At 44.5% G+C, this 24,840-nt stretch overlaps 1 protein-coding gene and 1 long non-coding RNA gene across 8 annotated transcripts in view; both read left to right on the top strand.

The window, feature by feature from the left end:
• The window catches only part of LOC131378614 (uncharacterized), a 45,220-nt gene extending 33,054 nt beyond the window's left edge, over positions 1-12,166 (top strand). Inside the window, exons 2-3 of one of the 2 annotated variants that reach the window (XR_009208179.1) lie at positions 9,390-9,709; positions 10,558-12,166. This is a non-coding gene — a long non-coding RNA (uncharacterized LOC131378614). Of the gene's footprint in view, positions 1-9,389; positions 9,710-10,552 lie in introns of both variants that reach the window. The other variant, XR_009208178.1, reaches the window with a different exon arrangement.
• A 3,828-nt stretch (positions 12,167-15,994) lies between these two features.
• Positions 15,995-24,840, top strand: part of EPHA4 (EPH receptor A4) — a 105,148-nt gene continuing 96,302 nt past the window's right edge. For 3 of the 6 annotated variants that reach the window (XM_040073806.2, XM_058421858.1, XM_058421860.1), the window contains exons 1-3: positions 16,006-16,122; positions 17,035-17,102; positions 21,447-22,110. In XM_040073806.2, coding sequence (XP_039929740.1) covers positions 16,032-16,122; positions 17,035-17,102; positions 21,447-22,110 — 823 coding nt within the window. In that variant the 5' untranslated portion in view covers positions 16,006-16,031. Of the gene's footprint in view, positions 16,123-17,034; positions 17,103-21,446; positions 22,111-24,840 lie in introns of all 6 variants that reach the window. The other 3 variants (XM_040073804.1, XM_058421859.1, XM_040073805.2) reach the window with 2 other exon arrangements.

Here is a 24,840-nt window from a genome sequence, read left to right as displayed (position 1 = left end):
CTGAGAAAATCACAGTTTGTGCAGCAGAGAAATGGGAGCGTGTGAGTCTCTACCTTTTATACAGCCTTTGAAATTCTGATGCTTAACTGTAAGCATTGATTCAGAATTCTCTCTCAAAACACAATTTACTGCTTAGCAGTAAAAATTAGGAGTAAACTGGATTTGGAGCTAACACCATCTTGCCCAGTGATCAAACAGTTATTTGTGGGGTTTTTTTGGGTTTTTTTTGATGAAGCTCTCCTCCCTGTCACCTCACCCTGCTATGCCAGTATTCAGTCAGTTCAAATAAAAATAATTTATTCTTACCTGAGAGCTGCTGTAGCTCATGGCAACTGTGGGCGGCCACCAGGGGATCACAAGGCAGCTTAAAGGCAGTACGGCAAAAGAAAGCCATAGATACGCTCTCAACTCTCCAAACATATATCTCTTTTAATTTTTTTTTGACTCATTCCACCCAGGTTATATTGAATATATCTAAATTGTAAGATTAAGATCACTGTGCACAAAGCAGTAAAAGCATGTTATGGGACACTGTGGGCTTGTCCCACCTCTGCAAAGGGAACCAGGATCACTCACTGTTGTCAGGGCACATGGGCCCATCTGCCCTCTTTCAAATACACATTTGCTGTCTTTTCTTGCATCTGAAAAGTTCTACACATCCACAGCACATAAGCAAATTAAACCAATGAGAGCTGGGTTTCAGTTCAGGGTCAGTACAGCTCAGTCCCTTGTTTCAGGGGTGGCAGCGCTGTCTCTACTGCACAGGACCTCCTGTTTGAACTGTCAGCGTCAAAATATTTTGATCTGCCCTCTCCCTAAAATTAAACCCTTCCTTTCAGTTCCAGCAATGAAAACAGTTTTACAGTGCGTGTTAAGATAATGCAAACCTTAGTTTAAATGGGAATCAGACCTGGAGTGTGTGTATCGAAGACTATTTGAATTACATTCAGCACTGTTTATGAGTTCTCAGGAACTGCAGAGCCTGTTGAAAATGAAATAAAGCTTATGGAAAGGGGCTTATGTTTTCTACTTTGCTGAAAAAGAAATAAAGAGGAAAACATATTTGTGCCTGTTCAAAGGCTGTCCAAGGACAGCTTTCGTTCTTTGTGACCCAGTTACATTAAATGCTTTCACAGGAACTCCTCAGATACTCATTAAAAAGAAAAAAAAGAAAAAAGAAAGGAAATCACAGATCAGTGCTTCTGATCTTCACTCTGAGGACACATACAGGCTTGGAGCCATTGACAGATATCTTGCATCCCTTGTTACCTGTACAAAAATTAAACAAAGCAAGAAATGAGCAGCACTGGATGAGAAATTAACTCTGTCCATGGAACCATTAAATGCCATAGTTTAAGATCATTTTGCTTTCAAGAAAATGCAATCAGTTGTGACTTTGGCCAGCCTATTGCTCCTATTCTCTTTGGTATATTTTTTTCCCTCTTTTGGCACAATGTGATTCCTTTGAGTATTTTGTCTGGTATCACTAGCCCTCCCCAGTCCAGCTGAAAGTTTTCACTGGCTTTTGACAGAAGGCAGGAAATTCTGCATTGGACATACAGTGACAGCGGTGCTTGTCAGCCAGGAGCCCAATTCCTTCTGAAACTGATGCGCTTCAGAGTGCCCTGTGGCTTGAATCCTGACTTGGGGTATACAGGTGCTGATCCCTCCAGAGATATTGTTGGTAAATGAAGTGTGTTATGGACTTTGTTACATCCTACCTAAAACCCAAATTACTCTGTGCTTTGGGGGGCAAAAAGCAAAGCTCTTTCTGCTGCTTCTTGGTATCGTATCTGACTAATGTTGTTTGGTGGTATTTGAGGAACATGAAGTTGGAAGGATTTCTTGGGAGTTGTGGTGTATCCCTTTCTATGTGCCAGGGTTTCCAGAAATGAAAGAGAGTACATGGAGCTCCAGAGAGCACTGGGAAGCAGTACTGCATGTACAGTGACAGGAAAAGATCTCTGTGCAAACTTGAAGTTCTTTTGGATATCTTCTTGTCAGTGACTGGAGTAGTTACAAATACTTTCTTTTTGGTGGTGTCACTTTCTAACAAAGGAGAAAATATAAACTAATAAAGCCTGTTGTAGTTGATTGCTGTGGTTTGAAGAAGTTAAGATATTTGCTATCCACTGTAATGATGCCCATGACACTGTGCCCTATTAGGCTTGCCAAAATTAAAAAAGATTTTTAACAATTCAATGTTTTCGTGATACACTGAATTCGTGTGTTTTTCTGACACATGAATATTGAGTCATTGATATTTTATGTGTCACACAGAATGGTTGAGCTATCAGAGAAAGCTAATGATTTGCATAAGCATCCCAGAGGCATTTTTGGCTTCCCGTATGCAGAAGCTTTAGCCTGTTGTCTTCACATAGAGTCTGCTGTAATGCTGCATGCCAGAGATGATAATTCACTTTGTGAAACATGATCAGAAGAACCTTTACGGAGGTGTGACAGATGCAGCTGTAGCCATCACTTGAAGCATTTTTCCATAACCTTAAAAATGTGTTTCCTTCTGATTTTCTTTCTTGATGACTTTTTTAGGTATTGTTGAGTTGCAGCTGTCATGGGCAATGAAATTCCTAAGAAAGCGAGGAAATAAAAAGGTTAAAGTGCCCACAGCCACAGTTTCAGGACTTAATTGGACATTAGCTACTCAACTATGAGCATTCCCCCAAAGAATGGTGGAGTTCTTGCGGGCTTCAAACAATGGAGGTGCGTGGGTTGATGCCATCTGCAGCCTAGGGCTGGTGGAACAAAAAGATGTTTGAAGAAGAGGGAAATTCTCAGAGATATGGTAGAATGGGAATGATCTGAAAGTCATCAATCATTAGGGTGACATAAATCACAACACACAAGAGCCCACAGCCAGGAGATGTCAAATACCGCCCGCAGCGCATCCGTCTCTCTGGCATCATCACTTTTGTGTGTTGTGCCACTGTTCTTTTGTGGGCCATCAATTTTGTGGGGTGATGAAACCCAAGAATGCCGGGTTGTCCCGTGCAGGGTAATGCAGCTTTATGATTGCGCACCCTGACGTGCACTTGGGGCGCATTCATCCCGTGACCCGAGCGAACAATCGATTGTGAGCTGGGTGCCAAACCCGCCAGATGTTGCTTGATCTCATAATTACGTTAGTTCTGTTGCTCCAGTGCAGCAGCATCAAAACAATACCAGCCAAACTGGGGCACAAAGAGAGGCTGCAGCTCTCATGTGGTCATCTGGTCCACGCTTGACATTTTTGCCTAAAGCTCTCGGATGTCAAACTTAATTTCTCTTCCTTGATTATAAGCAAAATGATCTGTGCACAATATTAAAAAAACATTTATCAGCTGGAAAACAGCAAAAGGCGTGGCATAAACTCACATAAATGTTAATGAAAGGCAGACAGAATTGAGCAATAGTATTGTATTTTTTAGGATTTTATACACGTTTACTTAAGAGACTCTAGGAGAGGAGGTCAGAACCGGATTGAAGGATAAGCACAAAAAATATTGTTTTGAAATTTGCACCAACTCTTCTTATTGTTTAAAACACTGATCTGGAAGTCCTATTAAATGGAACAAGCATAATCCTCCTTTAATTTATTCTGATGTTGATTGTCAGATCAATGTAAATCATAAATCCCTTGATTTCAATAGAAAGTGTCCATCTTTCTACTGTTGCCCATAAAAAAATCTCATGAAATTTGGCTGCCTAGCTCCTTCCAAGAAACTGTACAAAGTGGTAAAACAAAGACTGTGGTAGTTGTCTAATGAGGTCTATTCCTCTGAGTCAGGGTGATGTTATTTGGATGGTCCACAGGGCCGTCTGAGCACAAGGCTCCAGGTCCCAGTGCAAAAATACTTGAATGCATAAGGACTCAAATTATCCTTCACTTTGTCATACTGATCTTTAATTTGCTAATGTAGAGCTGAAATACAGCAAGGGCGCTTTCATCCCATTTTTGTCAGCCCTCAGCCCCCCAGCTCACCAAGGGGCACGTTGCCCCTTTCCTTCACCTGCCCTCCAGCCTACAGAGCTCCAAGACCTGTGCTTGAGCTGTTCAGCACTGGTGCTGTACGTGGGAGCAGACAGGTTCTGCATAGCCCGCTGTAATTTTCTGCTTTTTCAAATAAATGTGGCGAGTTCTCATCAGCAGCAACTGTTAAATTACAGCATTTTCCTTCCCTCTCAATTGTGAGCTACAACACATATCTCAGACTAGGCACAAGGAAAATTGTAGCACAGAACAGGAACTATCAGCTAAAAAGATTTTCTGAACAATACAAGTTGGCCTCAGCGTGCCCTACTAATAATCTTCATCTTGCAGTATTTTCATTTCAACTAAGAATATAAAGTCATGCCACATATAAGAGAAATTTTATTTCCTGTACTACCACAGTTTTTTAGCATAATGGCCCATGTAGATCAGTGGGCAAATATTACATCCTAAAGTTTCAAATAATTTCCATCTTTATGTTTCATATCTGATCTTTAATAAATGTTATTTTTCACAGTGCAATTAGACTTCAGGATGTAAAACCCAGAGTAATCCAGAACCTTTTTGCAGAGCTGGTTATTTTCAGAGTGCACTGACATCTAGATTCTGATCTAACTAATGGCACAAATCTGAAGCAATTTCCTAGAAATCAGTACAATTACATCAGCACAATCCCCATAAAACTAGGATGAGAAGTCAGGCCTTTATTTCTTTTCCAGCCTGCTCCAGAGATAGAGTATTTTCCATTTAGTCAACTGAAGAGAGCTGTAAAGGTATAGAAAGAAATGATAGAACTAATTTTTACTATTTAACATATGGGAAACTTGGTTATTATTTTACCATAAGCTTACGCAGGAAAAAGAGTGTGCTGCAATAAAATGGAAAAAATTCACTTCAGGTGTTGTATCATGAAATCCAAGGAAGTGACATCAAAGATTAAACCTGGCCCATTTACTTTTAAGCTGTTTTGTTTAAGTATCAGATTTTATGTCTGGAGATTTTCTCTACTCTGTGAATTTTATTCCTTCTTGTAAGCATAAAGCCGAATAAGGATCAAGAAGAATTTATTTTGTCACCTCAGTACCAACATAAGACCCCCATGTTGGCCCCTGAAATTCTTTCGACAGTTTTGGGTGTCGGGTACGGAGCAGCTGCATGCTGGGGTGAGTGTGCAGGGCAAACGTAGCGCAGGGTGGTTTTAGCCAAGCAGGAGATAGTTGTTTGCCCATGGGGAACCCTGGCTCTCCTGCTGCCAGAGCAGCCTGTTTGTTCCAAGGACAATCGTCTGCCCTAGCTGGTCACGTGGAGACAGGCGTAATTTTGTGTGGGATAACGTAGTCTCTTGGTCATTGTTCTGTCTGGGAAGGAGCAGGAGGAGTGCCAGTGCTGTCTGGGCAGGCAGAGGTGCCGTGGTGTCTCCTCACACCCCCTGAAGCCACAGGCTGTTGCCAGCCCTGCTGCCTTCCTGGGCTGAGAACTCTTCTGTGATTCATTTCACCAGTTCAGAAGAGGGACAGAAGATGCTCGGGAAACTGCAGGAAAACTTCCAAACTCTTATGGGAGAAAGAACTAAATGGACACAAAATACCTCTTTTTGGTTGATGGGGATAACACATCAGGGATAGGTGAGGTGGGGACAGTGGGAGCGGTGGCTCTGGGCTGACCCATGGCCTGCAGGCAGCAAGGTGCCCTGGAAGTCCTTGGTACGTGGAGATCTCCTTTGGGACTCTGTCTGAGCCAGCCCTCACCCCTGTCCTGGTGTTCTCTGGAGCATTTATTTACCTGGACTTTCAGGAGCTGGAGAAGTTCAGAGGAGTGTGGAAAGATGGTATGAGTAAGAAGTGAAACTGTCAAGCTAAAGCTTGTTCCCAGTCCAGAACTGAAAACTTTTTTTGTGGAAAGAAGTTAACTGGAACTGATGAAGTTTCTTTTCATGGATTATTTAAGCAGTACAAGATGTTGTTAATGCTGAGTTTCTTCCATGTTATTTGGGAAAGTATGTCTGATTATGTAAATTAAAAGTTGCTGCTTAAAAATATTTTGCTTGAGAGATTGCAAAGGCAACACAGTAAATGAATTAAGATCAGAGAGTCTTGCTCAAGTGAGAAGATTGCATAAGTAACCGCATGTGTTATTGAAAAATACATACTGTTTACAATGTATTCTTGCAAGATCCTTAAATATTTCACTTTGAGGTTTGCTTGATATAAAATATTGCATTTGTTCAAGCTGTCTCGCAGGCTGGGACCTAAGCTGATTTGCAGCTACATGCAGATTAAAACCACTATGCTGTCCCACTGCAGTTTTGGATTTAATTTGGTTAGTTTCCGTCTTTTTAAGAGAAACGAGAGAGTTTTCAAACCAACAGGCATTGACTGCTTACCTAATTAAAAATGTATCCATCTGCTGGTGGCTGACTTGTTATTCAAAGCATACAGATCTAAGTAGGTTGATTTATTTATGAAGACCTTATGACACTGAGAGATATGCACTCAAAAACATGCAAAAATAAATGTGGTTGCAGATGGGTAGACACACACAGCTCTTTATGGGGTTCTAAATAACAGATAGAGAGAATTTGGAAAATGTGCTTTAAAGGGAAGATCCTTTTATGTTGCTTTCACGTGTTTAACATTTAGAGCTCAAATAACAGAGCAGCCAGAGAACATGTGAGATAACTCTAGTCTAAATATCCTATAGTGCCTTTTAAGTTGCGACAATTTTTTTCTGAAAGCTTAGTGTGAGTGATAGACTCTGAAGCAGATGCATTTTAAGCAATGTTTTATTTAGAGAACACTTTAAAGGGAATTTTAATTAAAGGAGGGAAAAAAAAAAAATCATTAGCACTCACAAACACCATGCATTGGAATCAGGCTAAGTGCTGTCTCCTTATATTTGATTTCCTTGGTATATTGGTAAATGTCTCCCAAATTAAGTTTCCATGCTCAAGCTTTGGAAACTTCAAGTTCCAATGGATTCATTCTCAATGCTATAAATATTGTTGCAATCCTCAGGTAAAATTTATTCATCAGTTTATGAGCTCTAGGAACTTCCCAGTGTGATGAAGCCATCAGGTATTTCCACGTGGGGTGTGGAGCTGCTGGCGTCACACTTCACGTCATTCCTGGTGCAATTCCACTGCTGTGGAACTTCTGACACTGGTACAAAGGTGTGGAGTCCTGGAAACACAAAGGGAGTGGTGCCCCAGCTTGCTCAGAGCTCTCTCCAACAGGCTCTTTTTGAAGGTGGTCTGTGTCTACCACCTGAGAAGTTTGAGGAGAACAGAGAATGCCGTGTCTGGGACAACTCTGGAGTAGCTTTATGGCCTCTGGTTCTGTTTACAACACAGTTTCTAGTGGGTCCTTTTGGTTTTTCCTTCCATCCACATGGTTGGCAGCATGTTTATTCAGGTTTTGCATATTTGCATGCCTGTTTGTTTCATTGGTAAAAAAAAAAAATATCAAAAATGGACTGAAAGTATTTCCTTACAGACCACTTTTTCATGCTGGTATCCTCTTAAATTGAAACTGTCTTGCACTAGATGATAAATTTGCTTTCAGAAGGAATGTATTTCTTACCAAGCCATGCATTGACAATTGTGCTCAGCCTCACAAAAAGGTAATTCTCTAATCCCAAAGTAAGTTTAAGCTGATTCCCCAGTACATACGCTTTCAGATTACCTTTGAATTGCTTTTTATTTCCATGTCAAGAAAAACATGTGGGTTTTCTAGTGCCAACAGAATACAGAAACATGGTTTGTATGTAGATTAGCTAAGGAGGAGGATATTGGAACGAGTTGCCTTTTGGTAGGAAGCCATCCTGGCATTTCTTTGGAAAACTCTAGAGATGTTTGAATAATCCTTATACTAACAGATGTCACCACTGGGAATCTGTTTTACTTTTACAGCTCTTTGTTCGAGTATCTTGCTGGCATTTTTTGATGTTTTTGAATGGGGTGTGGATGTGTGTGAAAACTCAAACAAATCTATATTTTTTTTTAACTTGATTTCTCCCAAAGATATATTTTGATGTAAGTTTCAGATAGTAATCAAGGAAAGAAACCCATAAATTTTGCTATGGCTGTTCCTCTTGTGCAGAAGGGAGAGGACAAAAAAAAAATAAAGACCAAGACCCCTTTCCTTTTATTTCCAACACACTGCAAATGACTGCTTGCTGTTTTCCTGGTCCCGTGCAAGCCCTGGAAATGGGGGACAGAGGATCACAATGGGTCAAGGCAAATAGTTAGTCACACTCTCTCTTAGAATTGAACCCATTGTTCAAGCAAGGCAAGCAAGTTTTCCCCTAATTTTGGTCTGCATTGGAAACTGTGGCCAGTGTGGCTGTGTGAATAAGGATTAGTAATGGTGAGTGGGCACGGGAAGTAGCTGAAGGGGTGGCATTTTTGTGCCTGTAAAAGCTGTAGTGGTTGCACATTTCTCCCCATACTTAATATTTTTGCTCTTTACCTCAGAATACTGCAAGATGACTTTGGGGAAAAAAATATCATTGGAAATATCAACTGCATACATGTTAGGAAAGTCTTACAATCGACTGTCTCAGTCAAACAACACCAATGAGTAATTTCTAATGGAAATCTGGCCTTAAGGTAGAATTCAGGGAGATGTGTCCCTTCTATTTACTGTTGTTACCAATCTGTGTACGAGAAAATACGCTCGGGGTTTGAGTCTGATTTCCATTAAAGGAATGAGATGGTTACTGCTGAAGGAAAACTCAGAGGGAAATGGGACACACAGAGTGTTTGCAACTGGAGAAAAAATCATGCTGCCTTTGGTGTAGGAAATAGGAAGAACTAATTTACATGTCAGAAATTAAAAAATTCTTAAAATGAGGTTCATGCCTGTGAAATGTGTAATGTAGGTATAAGACCTGTGAACATCTTTTGTTCTAATGCAACGGTGATGTTCAGCTCCTTGAGAGAGTGAGTTTGAGGTCTGGTTGTGCCAAAAGCTGTACGAGAGTATCTCAGAGCATGACAAGACCCAGCAGATGGGTATAAATAAAAAAAAGAACAAGGAAACACTCTGGCAGCATTGCCCAGAACAACAAACTACCTTATTCTCTGCACTCTTCCAATGACAGCACTGAGGAAAATAATGGCTGCCACTACTCTAATATAAAAGTGAGAGGGTTTGGGGGTGGGTTTTTTGTTTGTTTGTTTTTGTTCTTGTTTTTCATTGTCCTTGCAGGTTTTCATCTCTGTGCCTAGAATTTTGCTTACATGAAGTTCCTCCAGAATTTGCAGTATTCTCCTATAAAATCAGTGTAAATACTGAACTAGAGCACACACATGTACATATACTCACTTCTTCCAGTTAGTGGTTCCTTAAAACAGGATAAGTAGTTTCTTAGCTAATAAACAACCATTCTTTTGTATCTACAGGTAATCTGAAATCAGGACGGAGAAACACAGGCAATGCTTCAGATCCTGAGTAAGCTCAGCATTACTTAAGGGCTGGCAACCCCTAGACCACAAGTTCCACTCTTCCTTACGGATGTTACCACAAGGAACTGCACCTCTCTGTACTCTTGGCAACAATGGCACAACAGGCACTAGAAGCCTGGAGAGCTCTCTGACTTTATATTTATTTAGCATCACTGTTTTAACGTGAGCAATCACATACATCCAGCTTCAAAAGTGTTGCTGCAGCGGCTGTTTCAGGAGGTCTGTGCAGAACTTGGAGCAGAGCCCTTCTCCCAGAGGTAAACTCACAAAATTAACCTTTCTCCTGTGAATGTATCAGTCATGCCTGCATGCATAGAAAAAAAACGTACAAATATTTTCCATTTTTTGGAACAAAAAGCAATGATTTTTTATTTAATTGTAAAGAAGGGCAAAGAGGCTGCCCTACTATTAAAAATAGCACACATTAAAAAAGAAGGAGGGGTTGGTATTTTTTCTTACTTTACAGAGTTTTCTCCTATATGGTTGCCAATGTTTTGTTCATAAAAATGGGTGGACCATCTCAGATAGGATGGTTTAATCTGAGTTAATTAGGATTTACACTCTATTAAAAGTGGCAGCAAGCTTCAGCGCTCTGTAGGGAACCTGTCTCTGGTGCAGTTTGATTGGTACCATCATTGCATAAATAATCTCTGAAAAGATCGCTGTCTCTGAACACACAGAATAAAAAGGAATTAGAGCTCTGACACTCTATTCTTTTGACAGTTTTACAAAAAAGACTATTCAAAGATTTTTGCACAAAAAATATCTTTGTTTATACTGAACTTTTACTGGTGCAATTAAAGTAATGCTTCGCCTTTTTTTTTTTTTTTTTTTAATAATACCTGCAGTAAATTATGGCAGGAAACCTAAAATTCCTGTATGAAAAAAAATCTGGGAAACAGTTTGTTTAAATTTATTTTAATTTTAGATTTATTCTGTTTTCATGTGAAGGACCCAATTCTGCCTACATATTAAAGATAAGCTGTTGGTAAAATTCAACTTTACTTTAGAACAGGCCAGAATCTGGTTCAGAATCTTATACTGTGACCCTATTCTTGACAGAGAAAATCCAAGTCTGCCTGACTGATTCTTTTTCCCAGTGCAGAAAAATGGGTGAGCGCTCTCAAGGAAGCCTGGATGCAGTTAGTAGTTTCAGCTTTACCTTTCCAATCCAGCTAAGGCTCCTCTGAAGCTGCCACAGGCAGATTCCCCACGATTTCTGGCAGAGGCTCTCTGGCTGATGTTTGTTCCATTATTAATGGCACGGGCTCCGAGGAACCCTTTGGAGGAGGCTGTCCCTGTGTGTCCCCTCTGGCTGGTGGCCCTGGCCCTGCCACAGCTCTCCGACCACTGGCACCGCTCCTGCGCCAGCCCGACATCCTCATCCCACGAACTTTTCATTTCTGGGAGCTGGCGCCACTCCCAGATGAACCTGACTGAGTAAGAAGCACAGCTGCTGAGGACAGGCAGCACAAACACCGAGATATTCGAAAGCGGTTTGTAATAATTAAGGTGTCTGTTAACCTCCACGGCTTTAAATAACCTTTCAGTGGAACGTGGGCAAGCACATTCCTCTCCAGGCTGCCAAGCATCTATGCACTGCAAACAACCTGCAGCCTTATACAGTTATTTGCTCTGGTTTATTGGTCACACTTTCACAGGAAAAGCCTGCAGGTCTCTGCTTGTCCCCAGCCTTGCTGAGGGTGAGAGCTGCGGTGAGCTAAGCCGACACCTCTGCTGCAGAGGTGGGAGCCTGCAGTGGTTACATTTGATCTGCTCATTCAGTGGAAAGCAGTAATACCTGTTCTGACATTTTGGTGCATTTATTTCACTTCTTCATCGGTACTGATTTTACCCTTTTCCAGTGCCCTTTTATGTTTATTTATTTTAGGAAACATAATCTGTATTGTAAACACTCTTGGATTTGTAAATAGCTTTGCTAATAGGATTTCCTTTCAATGGCATATTATAAATTTTAGACTAACTGTGAGATTTGAGTTGTTTTCCCAGGACCAATGTAATAAAAGATACTACTTCAATTGTCATTTAAATCTTGTTACATTTCACTTACGTTTTTCCAGTTTCCCTTAGCACTGCTGCTTAGAAAAGGCAAAAAATCTATGCATCTGTCTGTCTGTATATTGTCAAGTCACGCCGTGTGCCTACTCTGAATAAAGACACTGTCACAGGTCCTGTAATCAGCATCAAGGCAATAATGAATAGGAAAATCTTGTGACGATGATCACGATTAACAAAAGGAAGTGTAAATAATCTACAGTGCCTAAAGCTCACATTTTTTTGCAGAGTGGATTTGCAAGTGCGCTATAAGCCGGATCCTTTTCTTATTGAGGTCAGCAGCAAAACTCCTGCTAATCCCAGCTGAAACAAAATCATTCTGCCAGCTTGATGTTTATAGAAATGTCTATTACCTTCATGGAGATTCTCCCGCTACGGCTTTTTGTATTAGAGCCTGCAACTTCATCTAAAGCAAACATGACCTGAGGAATGAAATCTTACTCATATCAAATAAAAAGCTGTTATTCTGAAATAGCTAGCAATAAATTTTGTCAATTAATCTGCTGGCAAATATTTAATACTCACAGGTCCAAAAGAATCAGTGAATCCAGGGAGGGAAAGGCTGGGCACATCTGAGCACTTGCACTGGGAAGGAGCCGGCAGTGACTCTCTGGTGCCAAGCCTGATAAAGGTGCACCTTTGGGGCATTATTTCCTTTGACAATGAGACTCTGTGTGTGAGTCTTACACTTCCTGGGGTTATTTTACACTCTTTTGCAAATAGCCAAGTACTGTGGAAGTTGTGTGGGAGTGGAGTAAATAGGATTGAATTTTTTGTAGGAAAAGGCTTTTCAGAGGAGACGGGTGAATTTCTCCTGCGGGCTGTGGAATTGCATACTAAAGGAAGAGCTTGTGCTTCCTCCCCCCTGCTTTCTTTTTTTTTTTTTTTTTTTTTTTTTTCCCCCCCATCTAAATGTAGTGCTGGGCCTCAGGAGGCCCATGAACACACAGAGCTTCCTACTGAGGTTGTCACTTGACTGACAGCAAAAAGCTTCTGGGGAGATGGACGAGCATGAGTAGGTGGACATAGAAAAATGGAGAATGAAAAGATAAAGTAAAAATAGAACTGAATGTTCATCCAAAGTCACAGCCCTTTCAGAGGCTTAATGTAACTTATAAATGTTGTGTTTGTGATTGGAAAAAATATAAAGCAACTCTGTACGTGTAAGCATACATGTGTGTGAGACATTTGATATCCGTTCTGTCAGAAATCATATTAACCACATATATCCAAGACAATGCCTTTGTGTCAATGCCCAATTTTTATACACTAATATATTCTCTCGGTGCTTTAAACTACAAGAACAAATCATGAGTGGGTAGGAAACACAACAGTATTTCAGTCCTTACATTTCAAGATGGTTTACAGTTTCTCAGAGGCTCCGTGTTTGTGTGTTCACGTGCCTGTTTGTCTGTACCACTCGAGTCCTGATCTCTGAATAATTCGGCTGGGGCTGACCTCTCTGAAGCACACAGGATCAAACATTTAACATACTGTCATAATTATTACAGTGTCTGCTGCAAGTGAATACAGTTTCACTGAGACAAATACCAGAGACGCTGGCTGTGCTTTATTGAGCTGCATTAAATTGACCGTTTAAATGGTGTAAACTTGATGATGGTGCAAACACGATCAGCTCCCATCAAAGCCAAATCACTCCTGATAGTGAGTTACAATAACATAAATTGTCAGGCTGGCAGCCGGGCAGGCTGCTCAGGGAATAGGCGTTTAAGGCAAATGCAACAGCTCCAACGGCTGTAACAAAATTTTAAGGAATAAATTTTGATGTCAGATACTTTGTTGAAGGGTGGAGTTACTGGCTGAAGCCAAGAACGGGATTTAGTCCAAGTATCAATGACATCTGTTAAAACCAAGCTGGGTTTTTACGATTCATTGAAATGACACAAAGTAAGGAAATTGTGATTATTTTGGCAAGACTTCTTAAAAAAATCCCCACATACTGGAGCCAAAACATAGTAGGTTTGGTAGGATTGCAAACATTTTATTTTATTACATTTGCAGGACTTTTTTACATTGTCTGTGTTTATTTTATGTGACTTTTAAAAACAAATTAAAATTGCATTAAATTACAGAAAAATTTAAGGTTTCAAAGCATTTTATATATTTTTAATGACGACTGACTCTTCTGGCATTGCCACAAAAATAACTTTAATTAAAAAAAGAAGACGTTTTGATGCTTTACCATTCCCATAAAGTTTATCCTGACTAGTAGTAGATCTGTCAGAGGCATCAAAGATGTGAAAAGAACATTCAGATAGTTTTAATTGAGGACTGCCTATATTTCTGTGTAAATAATAAAAAAGGCACTAAACCTTTTCTTCCTTCTCATTAGGCCAAGAATTCTTGCAGATAATTAAAGTCAGGAAGTACAAGTTTTAACAGTTGCATTGACTGTGCTACACTGTTTTCTAACGCCCATTATCCAAGCAGCCGCTTAAAAGATTTATTTTCTACGGAAAGAAAAAAAACACACCAGCTATCTTTGCAGGGTTATCTTTAAGGTTCTGCCAGTGGGAGCTCCAAAAGAAACGTTCAAGGCTAAGGAAAACAATCTAAGCCTCAGAAATAGGAACCTCATTGTAAATACTGTGTTAATAAACCTTCTTAACAGCACTTTTAAGAGCCAAAAAAATGCATCCTTCCTAGAACTTGACCTGAAATTAAACCAGGTGAAAGATACGCTATGTTTTGAGCAAAAAGTGTCAGTAAGGGTGTGTTTGTAAGTATTATGTTTCACAGTTATTTGAATTTGGGGAAAAGTAGAATGATTTAAAGAGAAAACAGCAGATTCTGAGCAGGCGTGTTTCCTGATGCACAGAATTGTTAGCCAAACTTAAAGTCGCTTTCAAAGTATTTTTTTAGCTAATCGAGCCTGTAAAGGGCTTCTGTGCGGAAGCTACAGCTAACTCTGGCAAGGATTCGTTTTATCCCAGACGGAGGAAAAATCCTCGGAGAGTCTGGGTGCGATTCCCCGAGTCCGGAACGCGGGGATGCACCCGGGGGAAAGAGCTGCGTCCCGCACGGAGCGAGGGGAGCGCGGAGAGTGCCGAGAGGGCGCTGCAGGAGGCAGGGAGCTGCTCCCTCGGGAGCTGAGGGGCTGCTCCCGCCTTCGAATCTGCGGGAAACTGAGGCAGCGCCGCCGCCGAGAGCCGCGGGTGGGAGCGCGGGGGACACGGCGCCCGAAGAGGAAGGAAGGCGCTGCGGGAGCCGCCGGTTCTGGAGCTTCCCGAGGCTCAGGCAGCGGCACCGATAGCGGCGGAGCAGCACGGGGTGGGCAGCGGCGGAGCTGCTCTGGGTTTTCCCCGGTCCCGCAGCGCTGTGCCGGCAGGCGGCCAGGACGGGCGGACAGACAGACAGGTCCGGGGGCAGCTCTGTGAGTACGGACTGCTCAAGGACGGCGCTCAGCCCACCGATGCTGCCCGACCCACCCAAGGCTTAGCGGGCTTCTAAAAACCACGATTTTGTTGTCGAGGCGCATTTAGGGAGTATTTTTTAAGAAGTCAGATGTTCGGAGCGTTCAAAGCGGGGCTGTGGCTGCACAGCGCAGGTTCCCGGGGACAGCCAACACAGGTGTCCCCGGGCACGGCTCGGGCGGGCGCGCCCCGCCTACGGCTGTGGACGAGAGGGATGTGCGCGAGCTTGTACGGCCCCACGGATCTTAGCGTCCAGAGGGAACCGCTGCGCACCCGGCTCTCCCCCGGCCCGCCCCGCCCGGCCGCTGCCCCGGTGCATAAAAGCGTGAACGACTGGCACCTTCGCGGCGAGCGCCGGGGCCCGTCACAAGGGAAGCGCCGGGGAGAGCGGCCGCCCGCACTGCCCATCCCTGCCCATCTCTGTCCGTCCCTGCACATCTCTGCCCATCCCTGTCCGTCCCTGCCCATCCCTGCCCGGCTCTGTCCATCCCTGTCCGGCTCTCTCCGTCCCCGCTCGTCCCTGTCCGGCCCGGGGGAGCCGCCGCCGTGGGAGCCGCTGCTCCCGCCAGGTGGCGCTGTTGCTCAACGGTGGCGCCGGGCCGGGCCGGGCGGGGCGGCGGCAGCTCCCGGGACGTTCCCGGGACGCGGAGCCGCCGCGGGCTCGGCGCGGGGCAGGTCCGCTTGAGCGCCGCGGCCGCGGCCGCCCCGCCACTCTGCCTGTCCTAACTTTGTCTTTTCGCTTTTTCCATCATCCTTCGGGGTTCGGGCCCTGTTAAGGTCGGAGAGCCCCGCGGAGCGCCCGCCGGCCGCGGCCGCTCGCTGTGGGCGCCGCTCGGGGCAGCGCTCGCGCGCGGTCCCAGCGGAGCGCCCCGCAGCGCCGGGCCCGGCTCCCCGCGCCGCGCGCCCCCGGGGGCGGGGCGGGGCGGGGCGCGCGGCGCGGAGCGGGCGGCGATTGGCGGCGGCGCCTGACGGACGGGCGGGCCCCGCCCCCTTGGCAATGTCTAGCGCGCGCCGCGCGCCCCATGTAGGCAGTTATTCCGCTGGGATAGCGCGGCCGGAGCGCGGCGGCATGGCCCGGGTCCCGATCTGCGCCCTCCTCCCGCTCCTCGTCGGCGTCTGCGGCGCCGTCACCGGCTCACGGGTCTATCCCGCCAACGAAGGTGAGGCTCGCCGGCGGCCGGGCCGCGCGTTCTCCCGGCGGGGTGCCGAGGGCAAAGTTCGGTGTCCCCGGGCGGGCGGCGGTGCCGTCCCGTAACCCTCCCCGCCTCGCCGCTCCGCTCGCCGCCGGGACCGCTCTTGTCCCGCGCCGCCCCGGGCGGTCGCTGCCCGTCCGGCGGCCGCGGACCTGCCCGAGCGGCGCTGCCGGGGCCGCCCGCGGTGCCGGCACAGGTGTCGCGGAGCGGAGCGGAGCGGTCGCCGCCCGCCCCGCGCGTTCCCCCGCTCCGCCGCTGCCCCGGCCGGGCCGGGCCGCCGAGGCGCAGCGCTCCCGCGAGCGGCCCCGGATCGGAGGGCGGCTCATGAAACCGGTTCTCCCGGGAGCGCTCGGCGGCTCCGCGCCGTTCCCCGGGGCCCCGGTTCAGCCCGTTCTGCGGGACGGTCCGGCGGCGGCTCCGCGGGGGAAGCCCGCGGTGTGGGCGCGGGGCGCCGCTCGCCTCGGGAGCCCCTGGCAGATATCTCGGTGCCTAGCCGTGCTCCGGGGTCTCGGAAAGCACCGGCTCTGAGCCCCTGGCCGGCCTGCGGGCGCGCTGTCCCGGGCGGCGGGAGGTGCGGTGCCCGGCGCCGGGCAGCGCGGCGAGAGGCGCTCCGGTGTCTCGCAGGTGTGCCGGGACTCCGCCGCTCCCCTCCGCGCCCCTGAGCGGCTCCAGTGCGCCGGGAAACGAGCGTGCGATTCCTCAGAGGGAGTTTCGAAGTGTTTTTAAGATACTGGCGCGGTCGGAAATAACATTTCATTTCAAGTGGAAGGTGGATGCGATCGTGCTCCGCACATATGGAAACGTTCAGGTAAACCATTTATTTTAATATTGCCTTTTGGCAGCTGGAATTTAATCTGTTTTATTTGTACCTTTCTGCAGTTACCTTGCTGGATTCCAGATCAGTTCAGGGAGAACTGGGGTGGATAGCAAGTCCCCTGGAAGGAGGGGTAAGTTTTAAACCGCTATCTGATCAAAAGGGTAAAGGGGGTGATTAGTAACTTTCAGAGAGTCCTAATGGCTCGATTATTGTTGATTGTGGTGAGGAGGTCAGATTTCTTCCCTGGCTTACCAAGTGAATTACTCTTTGTTGGAGAAACTCTATACTCCCTTTGGATAGTTCTGTCATGGAATAAGTGGAAACCAAAAGGGCAGAAAAGAGGTTTCAGAATTAAGAGATCGGTTGAGGCATGGGCTTAGATGGCTATTTAAAACTGAAATACCAACAAGAAATGTGATCTGCCGACTGAATTGGCATTCTTGACTGCTATTATTTTATCTGTGGACCGTCTGGTCTGGGAGATGTTCAGGGCAATTGCCGTTCTATTTCTGGATGAAGGACTAGGAATCAATATACACGATAGACCTTTTGTTGTGATGGGACAGTTGTCCTGATTCGGGGTGTAAACATCATATGTTTTGGTTTCTGAACAGATAAACAGCATCACCCAGTGCTTGACTGTTTCTTTTAATGTATTTTTATGATTATCTTATTGAACAGAAGGCTGCTTGAATGCACTGCCCAGTGGTGGTGTGATGACGTTAGGAGGTTCACTGCTGGGCTTAGGGTCCCTTTGCTTCACACTGTAAAGGGAGAGCTGCATACAAGGTAGCTTTAATTTTTGGTTTAGCTTTATATTATTGGATGCTCCTTGCTGCTCCCTCGTCTGTGCCCCGACCTGCAGGGTGCCTAGTGCCTCTCTGGGAAACTTCTTCGAATGTTGGACTCTGGAGTTGCTGGGATCTGGAGGAGACTGTACTTCATGGAACTTTCTTTTAATAAGCAATTAGAAAGGCTTTTTCTTTCTTCATATGAATGCTTTAAGCAAAAATGCCAGCAATGCACACTAAACATGAATGTAAAAAAAAAAAAAAAAATCCTAAATCCTTTTAATATTAAATGAGTAAAAGCAGCTTGGAATCCCAAAGCAGAAGTAACTAAGTCAAAGTGTTTGAAAAAGGAAAGTGCTGAAAGATCAGGACCTGTGCACTGGATTCTTCAGGAAACCTACAAATTTACTTTTTTTTTTTGGTGTGCGTTCCCCGCTCGTAATTAGAAGAAGCAGAGCTAAGGAAACAGCAGTGAGCGGAAGGAATCCGAGGCTGCGTTGGCTGGTGATGCATTATGCATAAGCTCTGAATAACCATAACATGGGAGAATGGGGGATTGTTTTGCTCCCCCATTGTTGCTCTGGGTGAACTTGACTACAGTCCTGGCTTGTGCTCCGCCTGAGCACACTCTGCTGTCCCCGAAACTTGGATTTTCAGAGAGTGGGGATGTGATTGGCAGGCCTCTGGCAGCACCCACGGTGCACATTCAGTGCTGATTGCAGGCAATTGCCCTCATCTTTTGACAGCGTGGAAAGGTACAGCTCTATCTCGGTGAGAGTCGGGCTTCCTTGTTAATCCTGCACCCTGGAAATGTCGCTTAGTGAGACGGGGTCTTTCGGACGGCTCTCCAAGGGATGTCTACGCTGTGTATTAAAACAGAACCTAGAGTACAAGTTTTAATAAGTCGGCAGTGGAATCAATGATCAGAGGACAGCTGTATATTATTAATGGCTGTTGGATTCCCTTTTCTCCACATGCTTTTTCTGAAAGCGCCGTGCAAGCTTGAGGAGGAAAAATGTGTGCTCTTATTGTGGACGTGACTCGTTTCACTAAACCTACATACGTGTGTTCTATTTTTAAACCTGTAGTGAAAAATTTAAGAGTACATGGTCTGTTTCTGAGATACAGTGCTTGGAAAGCATTTACTTTGCTTCATATGCTGCAGATTTATTCAAGAGGCAGAAAAAAACTCCTTTCTCTTCCTGGGAAGAATCTGTCCTTCAGTGTTTTTCTTTAACTGTGTATACTTTATTGTCTGTTAAAAAGTGGTATTTTTCCAGATTTGAACCACAGCATTCCTTGGGTGTGAGGGTTGTGTGGATAAGAAGGGCTGGAGATAAAGACAGTCATTTAGCAGTGACTAGCTATATAGTAGCCCTGGAGGAATTAATGAATTGTATTATAAGTGTAATTAATGATTTACTCTTGCATTTCGCAGTTGAAAAGCAGGTTTTGTGCCCAGAATGTTTTAATCTGCATCATTAAACTGTGGGAAGAGCTGAATTATAAAATTTAATTTCAGCTTGAAAGCAAAAAGTTACAGCTTTGACCACATACTTTGAGTTACGAGTCATTTACAGTGGCTGGAAATTTTGGGCTGTAGTTATTTTCAGCTGTGTCAGAAAGACGCACTTGGGTTTGCTTTGTATTTGTGTGTTAATGAAATAAGAAGCCCAACTCTGTACATCTGTGTGTTGGTCAGCAGATGGGTGTATTGAGAACAAGATCCAAAAACTTGCTGAATTCAGTTGCTGTGTGTCTGTTGACCTCAGCGGTCTCTCTATTGAACCCTCTAGCAGCATCCTCCATTGTGTAAATGCACTAAAGGAAATCCCATCAACAAGTATTATTTCCCTCTGCTTCTTCCTTTCTCTTGTACCACACACAATATTGGTAGCATAGGCAATCTGAAGATAAGCGGAATGGAAAGTGATGGATCATAAAGACAATATTATAACAGTAAACTAGCTCTGTGGTGCTCTAAATTAAACAAGCCTGTCTTCTTACTAACAACATGTTACACTTTACATTGATAGATGACTCTTTAAGATTTATTTCTTCCTTTTCTCTGGAAAGGAGTGACAAGCTGAGTATTGATTTCCCCCCTCCTTCATTTTAATTTGCAGTTATCTCTAGGCAGCAAATAAAATATTATTCTTTCTGCTCCTAGTGACTCATGGTGCTAACTGCTGTCATTCTGTAAACGGATTCAGCTAAGCTGGAAGCTTTTTAAGTAAAAATCACTTGCATAAGAGCAATCCTTGTGAGAAGAATGCAGGATATTATGAGAAGCCCCTTTATCTTAAGAAGGCTTCTGTTTATCAAAGCTATGGCTTCAGTAGTTCTGAAAAGCACTTCTGAGAAGTCTCTTTAAAGTTATCACTGTTTTCTAAGGATAATTTTATATGCTCCATTGTATTGCCTGCAAACCTAGTCAGCATATCTAATATTTTAATAGGGAAGGATAAATTGAATAATACAAATTGAAGTGCTGTGGTTTTGCTGGGTTTGTTGTTGTTGGTTTTTTGTTTGTTCGGGGTTTTTTTTGTTGTTTTTTTCCTAATGCCCCTACTTTGCTTTCTCTCCCTACCAGTAGAGCACTGTGATAAACTTTCTTCTGTCTATGATACTACTTTGACCATTTTTTTTTCAGAACTGGTGAATACGTGTGCTTTCCTTTTCTAAGTTCATTATGCTAAACTCCTGCATCTCCTTCCATACCCACCTTTGATTACATGTGGTGTTGTTGTTTCATAATCATACATGGTTGGCACTTCTGAAGATGCCTGAACTTGATTTGAGGGGTGTAACTATTCTGAAGAATGCTTCTATCCTGATCATTCAGCACTTTCCCTCTCTGCTAACCTTTTTGGGATTTTGATAATATGAAATTAGCTGTTCCCTGACATTTCCTCCATAAAAAAAAAGATGTGTAGTATTTCTTCTTTTTTTACCTTCCCACTAGTAAGAAACTCTGTTTGGATACCAAAGTTATGGTAGTAGACTGATGATGTTGTCTCTATACCTGTTTTTCCTTCTCTAAGAGCTACCCAAGTCAAGGATCCAGTTCTTTATGAACAGCTGTTTCTGCTCTAAAGCAGAATTTACTGAATCTGTCTGGGATATTGGTAGCCCAGGAAAGTAGTTGACAGCTTAGGGAAATAATAAGAGATGGCTGAAGAGTTTTTAAAGTAAGTGGTAGTGAAGTGTGGATGTCACTCTCTCTGTGTGACTAGGTCACACTCTGTCCCCTGTTGGATATTCCCAGGTGCAAGGCAGGGTCAGGGAGATCTCTGCTGCAGAGAAAACACTGCAGGTCAGTGCTGCTCGGGGAGTCTGTAGGGTCCTGTGTGTAGCCCTGCTCTAGGCAATGCTCTGTGGACTCAACTGTACTGCAAATAAACCTAGTCAGTTGAGGGAGCATTCTTGGATTGGTTCAGAGGGCCCTTAAAACACATGCTTGTTCCTCGAGGCATGGGGGGGATTTGGAATTTGTTTCTCCTGAGCAGATGCCTCCTTTAATGTCCAAGTAGTTGAAGTCCTGGCTGTGGCTTGGTCTGCTGGGTGGTTTTTTGGGCTGTTTGTTTGTTTCCCTGTAATGGAACAAGTGTATGTTGTTTGTTGTGAATCTCTATTGTCCCTTTTAATACTGATGGATCATTCTCCCCTTTTCCTCCATGCAGTGGGAGGAAGTGAGCATCATGGATGAGAAGAATACTCCGATCCGCACCTATCAAGTCTGCAACGTGATGGAGCCCAGTCAGAATAATTGGTTACGAACTGATTGGATTCCCCGTGAGGGGGCTCAGAGGGTTTATATTGAAATCAAGTTCACGCTAAGAGACTGCAACAGCCTACCGGGTGTCATGGGAACTTGCAAAGAGACTTTCAACCTTTATTACTACGAATCGAACAACGATAAAGAGCGTTTTATTCGCGAGAGCCAGTTTGCCAAGATCGACACCATTGCTGCCGATGAGAGCTTCACGCAGGTGGACATTGGTGACAGGATCATGAAGCTGAATACAGAGATCCGGGACGTGGGACCGCTCAGCAAGAAGGGGTTTTATTTGGCTTTTCAGGACGTCGGCGCCTGCATCGCTCTGGTCTCCGTCCGTGTGTTCTATAAGAAGTGCCCGCTGACGGTTCGGAACCTGGCGCAGTTTCCAGACACCATTACTGGGGCTGACACCTCCTCTCTGGTGGAGGTTCGCGGCTCCTGTGTCAACAACTCTGAAGAAAAGGATGTGCCAAAAATGTACTGTGGGGCAGATGGCGAGTGGCTGGTGCCCATTGGCAACTGCCTGTGCAATGCTGGCTACGAGGAGCGCAACGGAGAATGCCAAGGTAGGACGAGCCGTGTCGTACCGTTCATTAGGGCTCAGTGGAATGCGTAATTGAATCGGAGATGAGAGTAAATGGACTAGAGCCAGTGATTAGCAGCCCTGTGGGATGTGGTGGGACAGAGGGGTTTAATGAAGAACTCCAATAGCTCCAGGTGGCGAGGCTAAGAATTATATAATGCAAAACAAATGATACTGCTGTTACAGGCAGAAGGTGAAACACATTTTCTAGCAGACGCCTAAATTTGATTTGGCTCGTGATAGTCACCAAAATGTGGATGACTGCAAAGCACTGCAGTTGAGCTACCATTATTTGAAGAGACAAATCTTTCAAGGGAACTTTGTTAAACACAGGAGATTCTGGCAAAGTCGGCTTTGGGTAATGCAGTAGGCTAAGAACCAGTCTGGGAGGCAGGACAGCAGTTTTAGCTGGATTACTTTCCCACTTTAGGAAGTGGAAATCTTCGGTGTTTTACTTGTTGCAAGTTTTTAGCACTAAATACCCTTTGATATTTGACACTGCAGCCTTTGTTAAATATTTTCATTTCTCAGAGAGTCTCTATTGTCAGTTAAATAAAAGAGGTGCTAGGATACTCTTAGAAATGCTAAAGGTCTCCACCCCATCCCACCCTCCCACACACACACACACACACCATCCTGTGTGCTGCAGAATTAGGGATTAAAGCTTGTATAAAAGACAGATTGGCCTTAAAGAAAAAACCTCAATACCTATATTCTCTTCGCCTTCCTTTTCTGGATAAAGAAGCTGTAGAAGGTTAGGGAAGGAGAGAAGAGAGTTTATAAATAAAATATCTTTAGCCTCTGCTTTGAAAGTCTTGCTCATGTAAGCATAAATTAAGATCAAACTTAAATGGATTCTTGCACAGGTCAGTGAGCTTAATTTTGCTGGGTGCTGAATTGAAGGTGCTCAGCTCCTTCTGGGATTTGGAACCATGTTTTTAGAAAAGGTTCTTTGGAGTCAGTTGTCTCATCTTCTTGGTGTGGTGTGTTTTTTACTAGAGCGTTTTTATCATCTTGAGACTAAGAACAAGTTATCAAAGCAAGTAACTGCTTTTGTGATGGACTCCTAAAAGAATGGTGTCTTTTGAATATCCTACTTGATTTATTTTAAATGGTAATTTACAGTCAATATGAAGTTTGTTATTGTGCATTGAAATTAACTTTTGGTAGGAAAGAACTGTTATGTGTCAATTTCCTGAGTTTTTGCTCTATGACAGAAACCTAATGTGGCATAGTGGCAACAAAATTGCCATAGTCTGAAATTTGCGAGAAAACTGAAAGATGAGCTGCACAGTGACAGAAGCATCCTGTCTGGGGTAAAATACTCTGATTTTTCCTGGATTTTTAAATTGTTGTTGTTGGTTTTTCCATCCTGTGAGATGGAAACTTGAAAGCCTGTTCGTCACAGAGTGTGTGAACCTGTGGCTGTGGCAGTGCCTGGGTGCTGCCGGGGAAGCCCTTGGTGGCTGGGGAGATGCTGTTACTCTCTCACAGCTCAATAACTTCTGAGCAAAGCTTCCTGACACCTTACCAGCCTGGGCTGTGACAGGAGAAAGTGAAGTGGGGAAGCATTTATGGTTTTATTGCACAGAGATGATTCCACCTTCTCCTAAAGGCCTATTAGGTCAGCACTAGGTCACTCTGACTGACACAGATCATCCATTTTTCACTGTCAGTGGCCCGGACCTGGTGAGCTAATTGTCCTACAAATCCTGCGTTGTTCAGGGGAAATCTCTTGAGGTTTTGCTGATGGGCAGTGGTTATAGTGGCAGGCTTTTTAAGTTTATTTTTGTAGTGTTGGAGTAGACCTTGGGGATGACTGTCAGCTTACCTAAAGGCTCTCAGCTGCATCGGGGGATGTTAGGGCTCAGGAAACCCAATTCTACATTTCCCAATTAAAAGGAAGATCTGGTGATGCCATATTGACAAAGGTGTTAGAAATGTTCAGTCTCTTAGGCTCTCCAAAATGAAGTTGGCCTGTGCTAGTCATTTCAAGAGCATCCGAGCCAGTGCATAATTGAAAGTGCTAAACCCATTTCATCAGCTGTTACTTGTGCTTTCCTTTTCTCACATTTGCCATTCTCCAGCCAGAACAGTTAACTGGGAAGCTCCTCCTGATGAATTAATAAAGCTCACCAGAACTGTGCAGCTTCTCTCCTGTTTCCAGTGAGGCTGTTAAAGCAGTTTGGCCTTTGACACTACAGAATGAGGTTTCCCCTTTTCTTTCCAGTCTTAACTTAATCGTTTAGCTAATGTTCTGCTCTGACAGGTTTTTGGAAGGGAGGAGGATGAAGTGAGGAGGGTTCCTGTGGTTTTGATATAGAGAATTGGGGCCAGGGGAAGAGACTTTGAGTTTGGGAAGGGCTATGAAAGGGCGCTGGTCTGGGACGGGAGCTGGTGAGCAGGTTCCACCTCAGCTGTTTCTCAATAGGTTGACTGTGGCAGGACAAATACAACAAAAGGTCAGAGGTTGTCTGTTTCCTCATCCATCTTCCCCTGTGATCCTAGGGTCAGAGTTAGGATTGATTAAGATCTTAAATGTTTAACAAAAGCTCAGTGGGCAGGAATAGCTTGGGCCAGTGGATCGGGGCTTTGCACTTGTTGGGAGATCCCCAGTCTGTGGTGGAGCTCCTTGTCCTCTCCTGGGACCTGCTCCCTGCCTCGCAGTGCTGGGACAGACCAGCTGGCCCTTGGGCTGTCCTGCGAGCTGCTT

The sequence above is a fragment of the Hirundo rustica genome, chromosome 10 (genome assembly GCF_015227805.2).
Source record: "Hirundo rustica isolate bHirRus1 chromosome 10, bHirRus1.pri.v3, whole genome shotgun sequence".
Classification (NCBI taxonomy): domain Eukaryota; kingdom Metazoa; phylum Chordata; class Aves; order Passeriformes; family Hirundinidae; genus Hirundo; species Hirundo rustica.
Note: the sequence above shows the minus strand (reverse complement) of the source record. Positions and strands in the feature narration are given on the sequence as shown.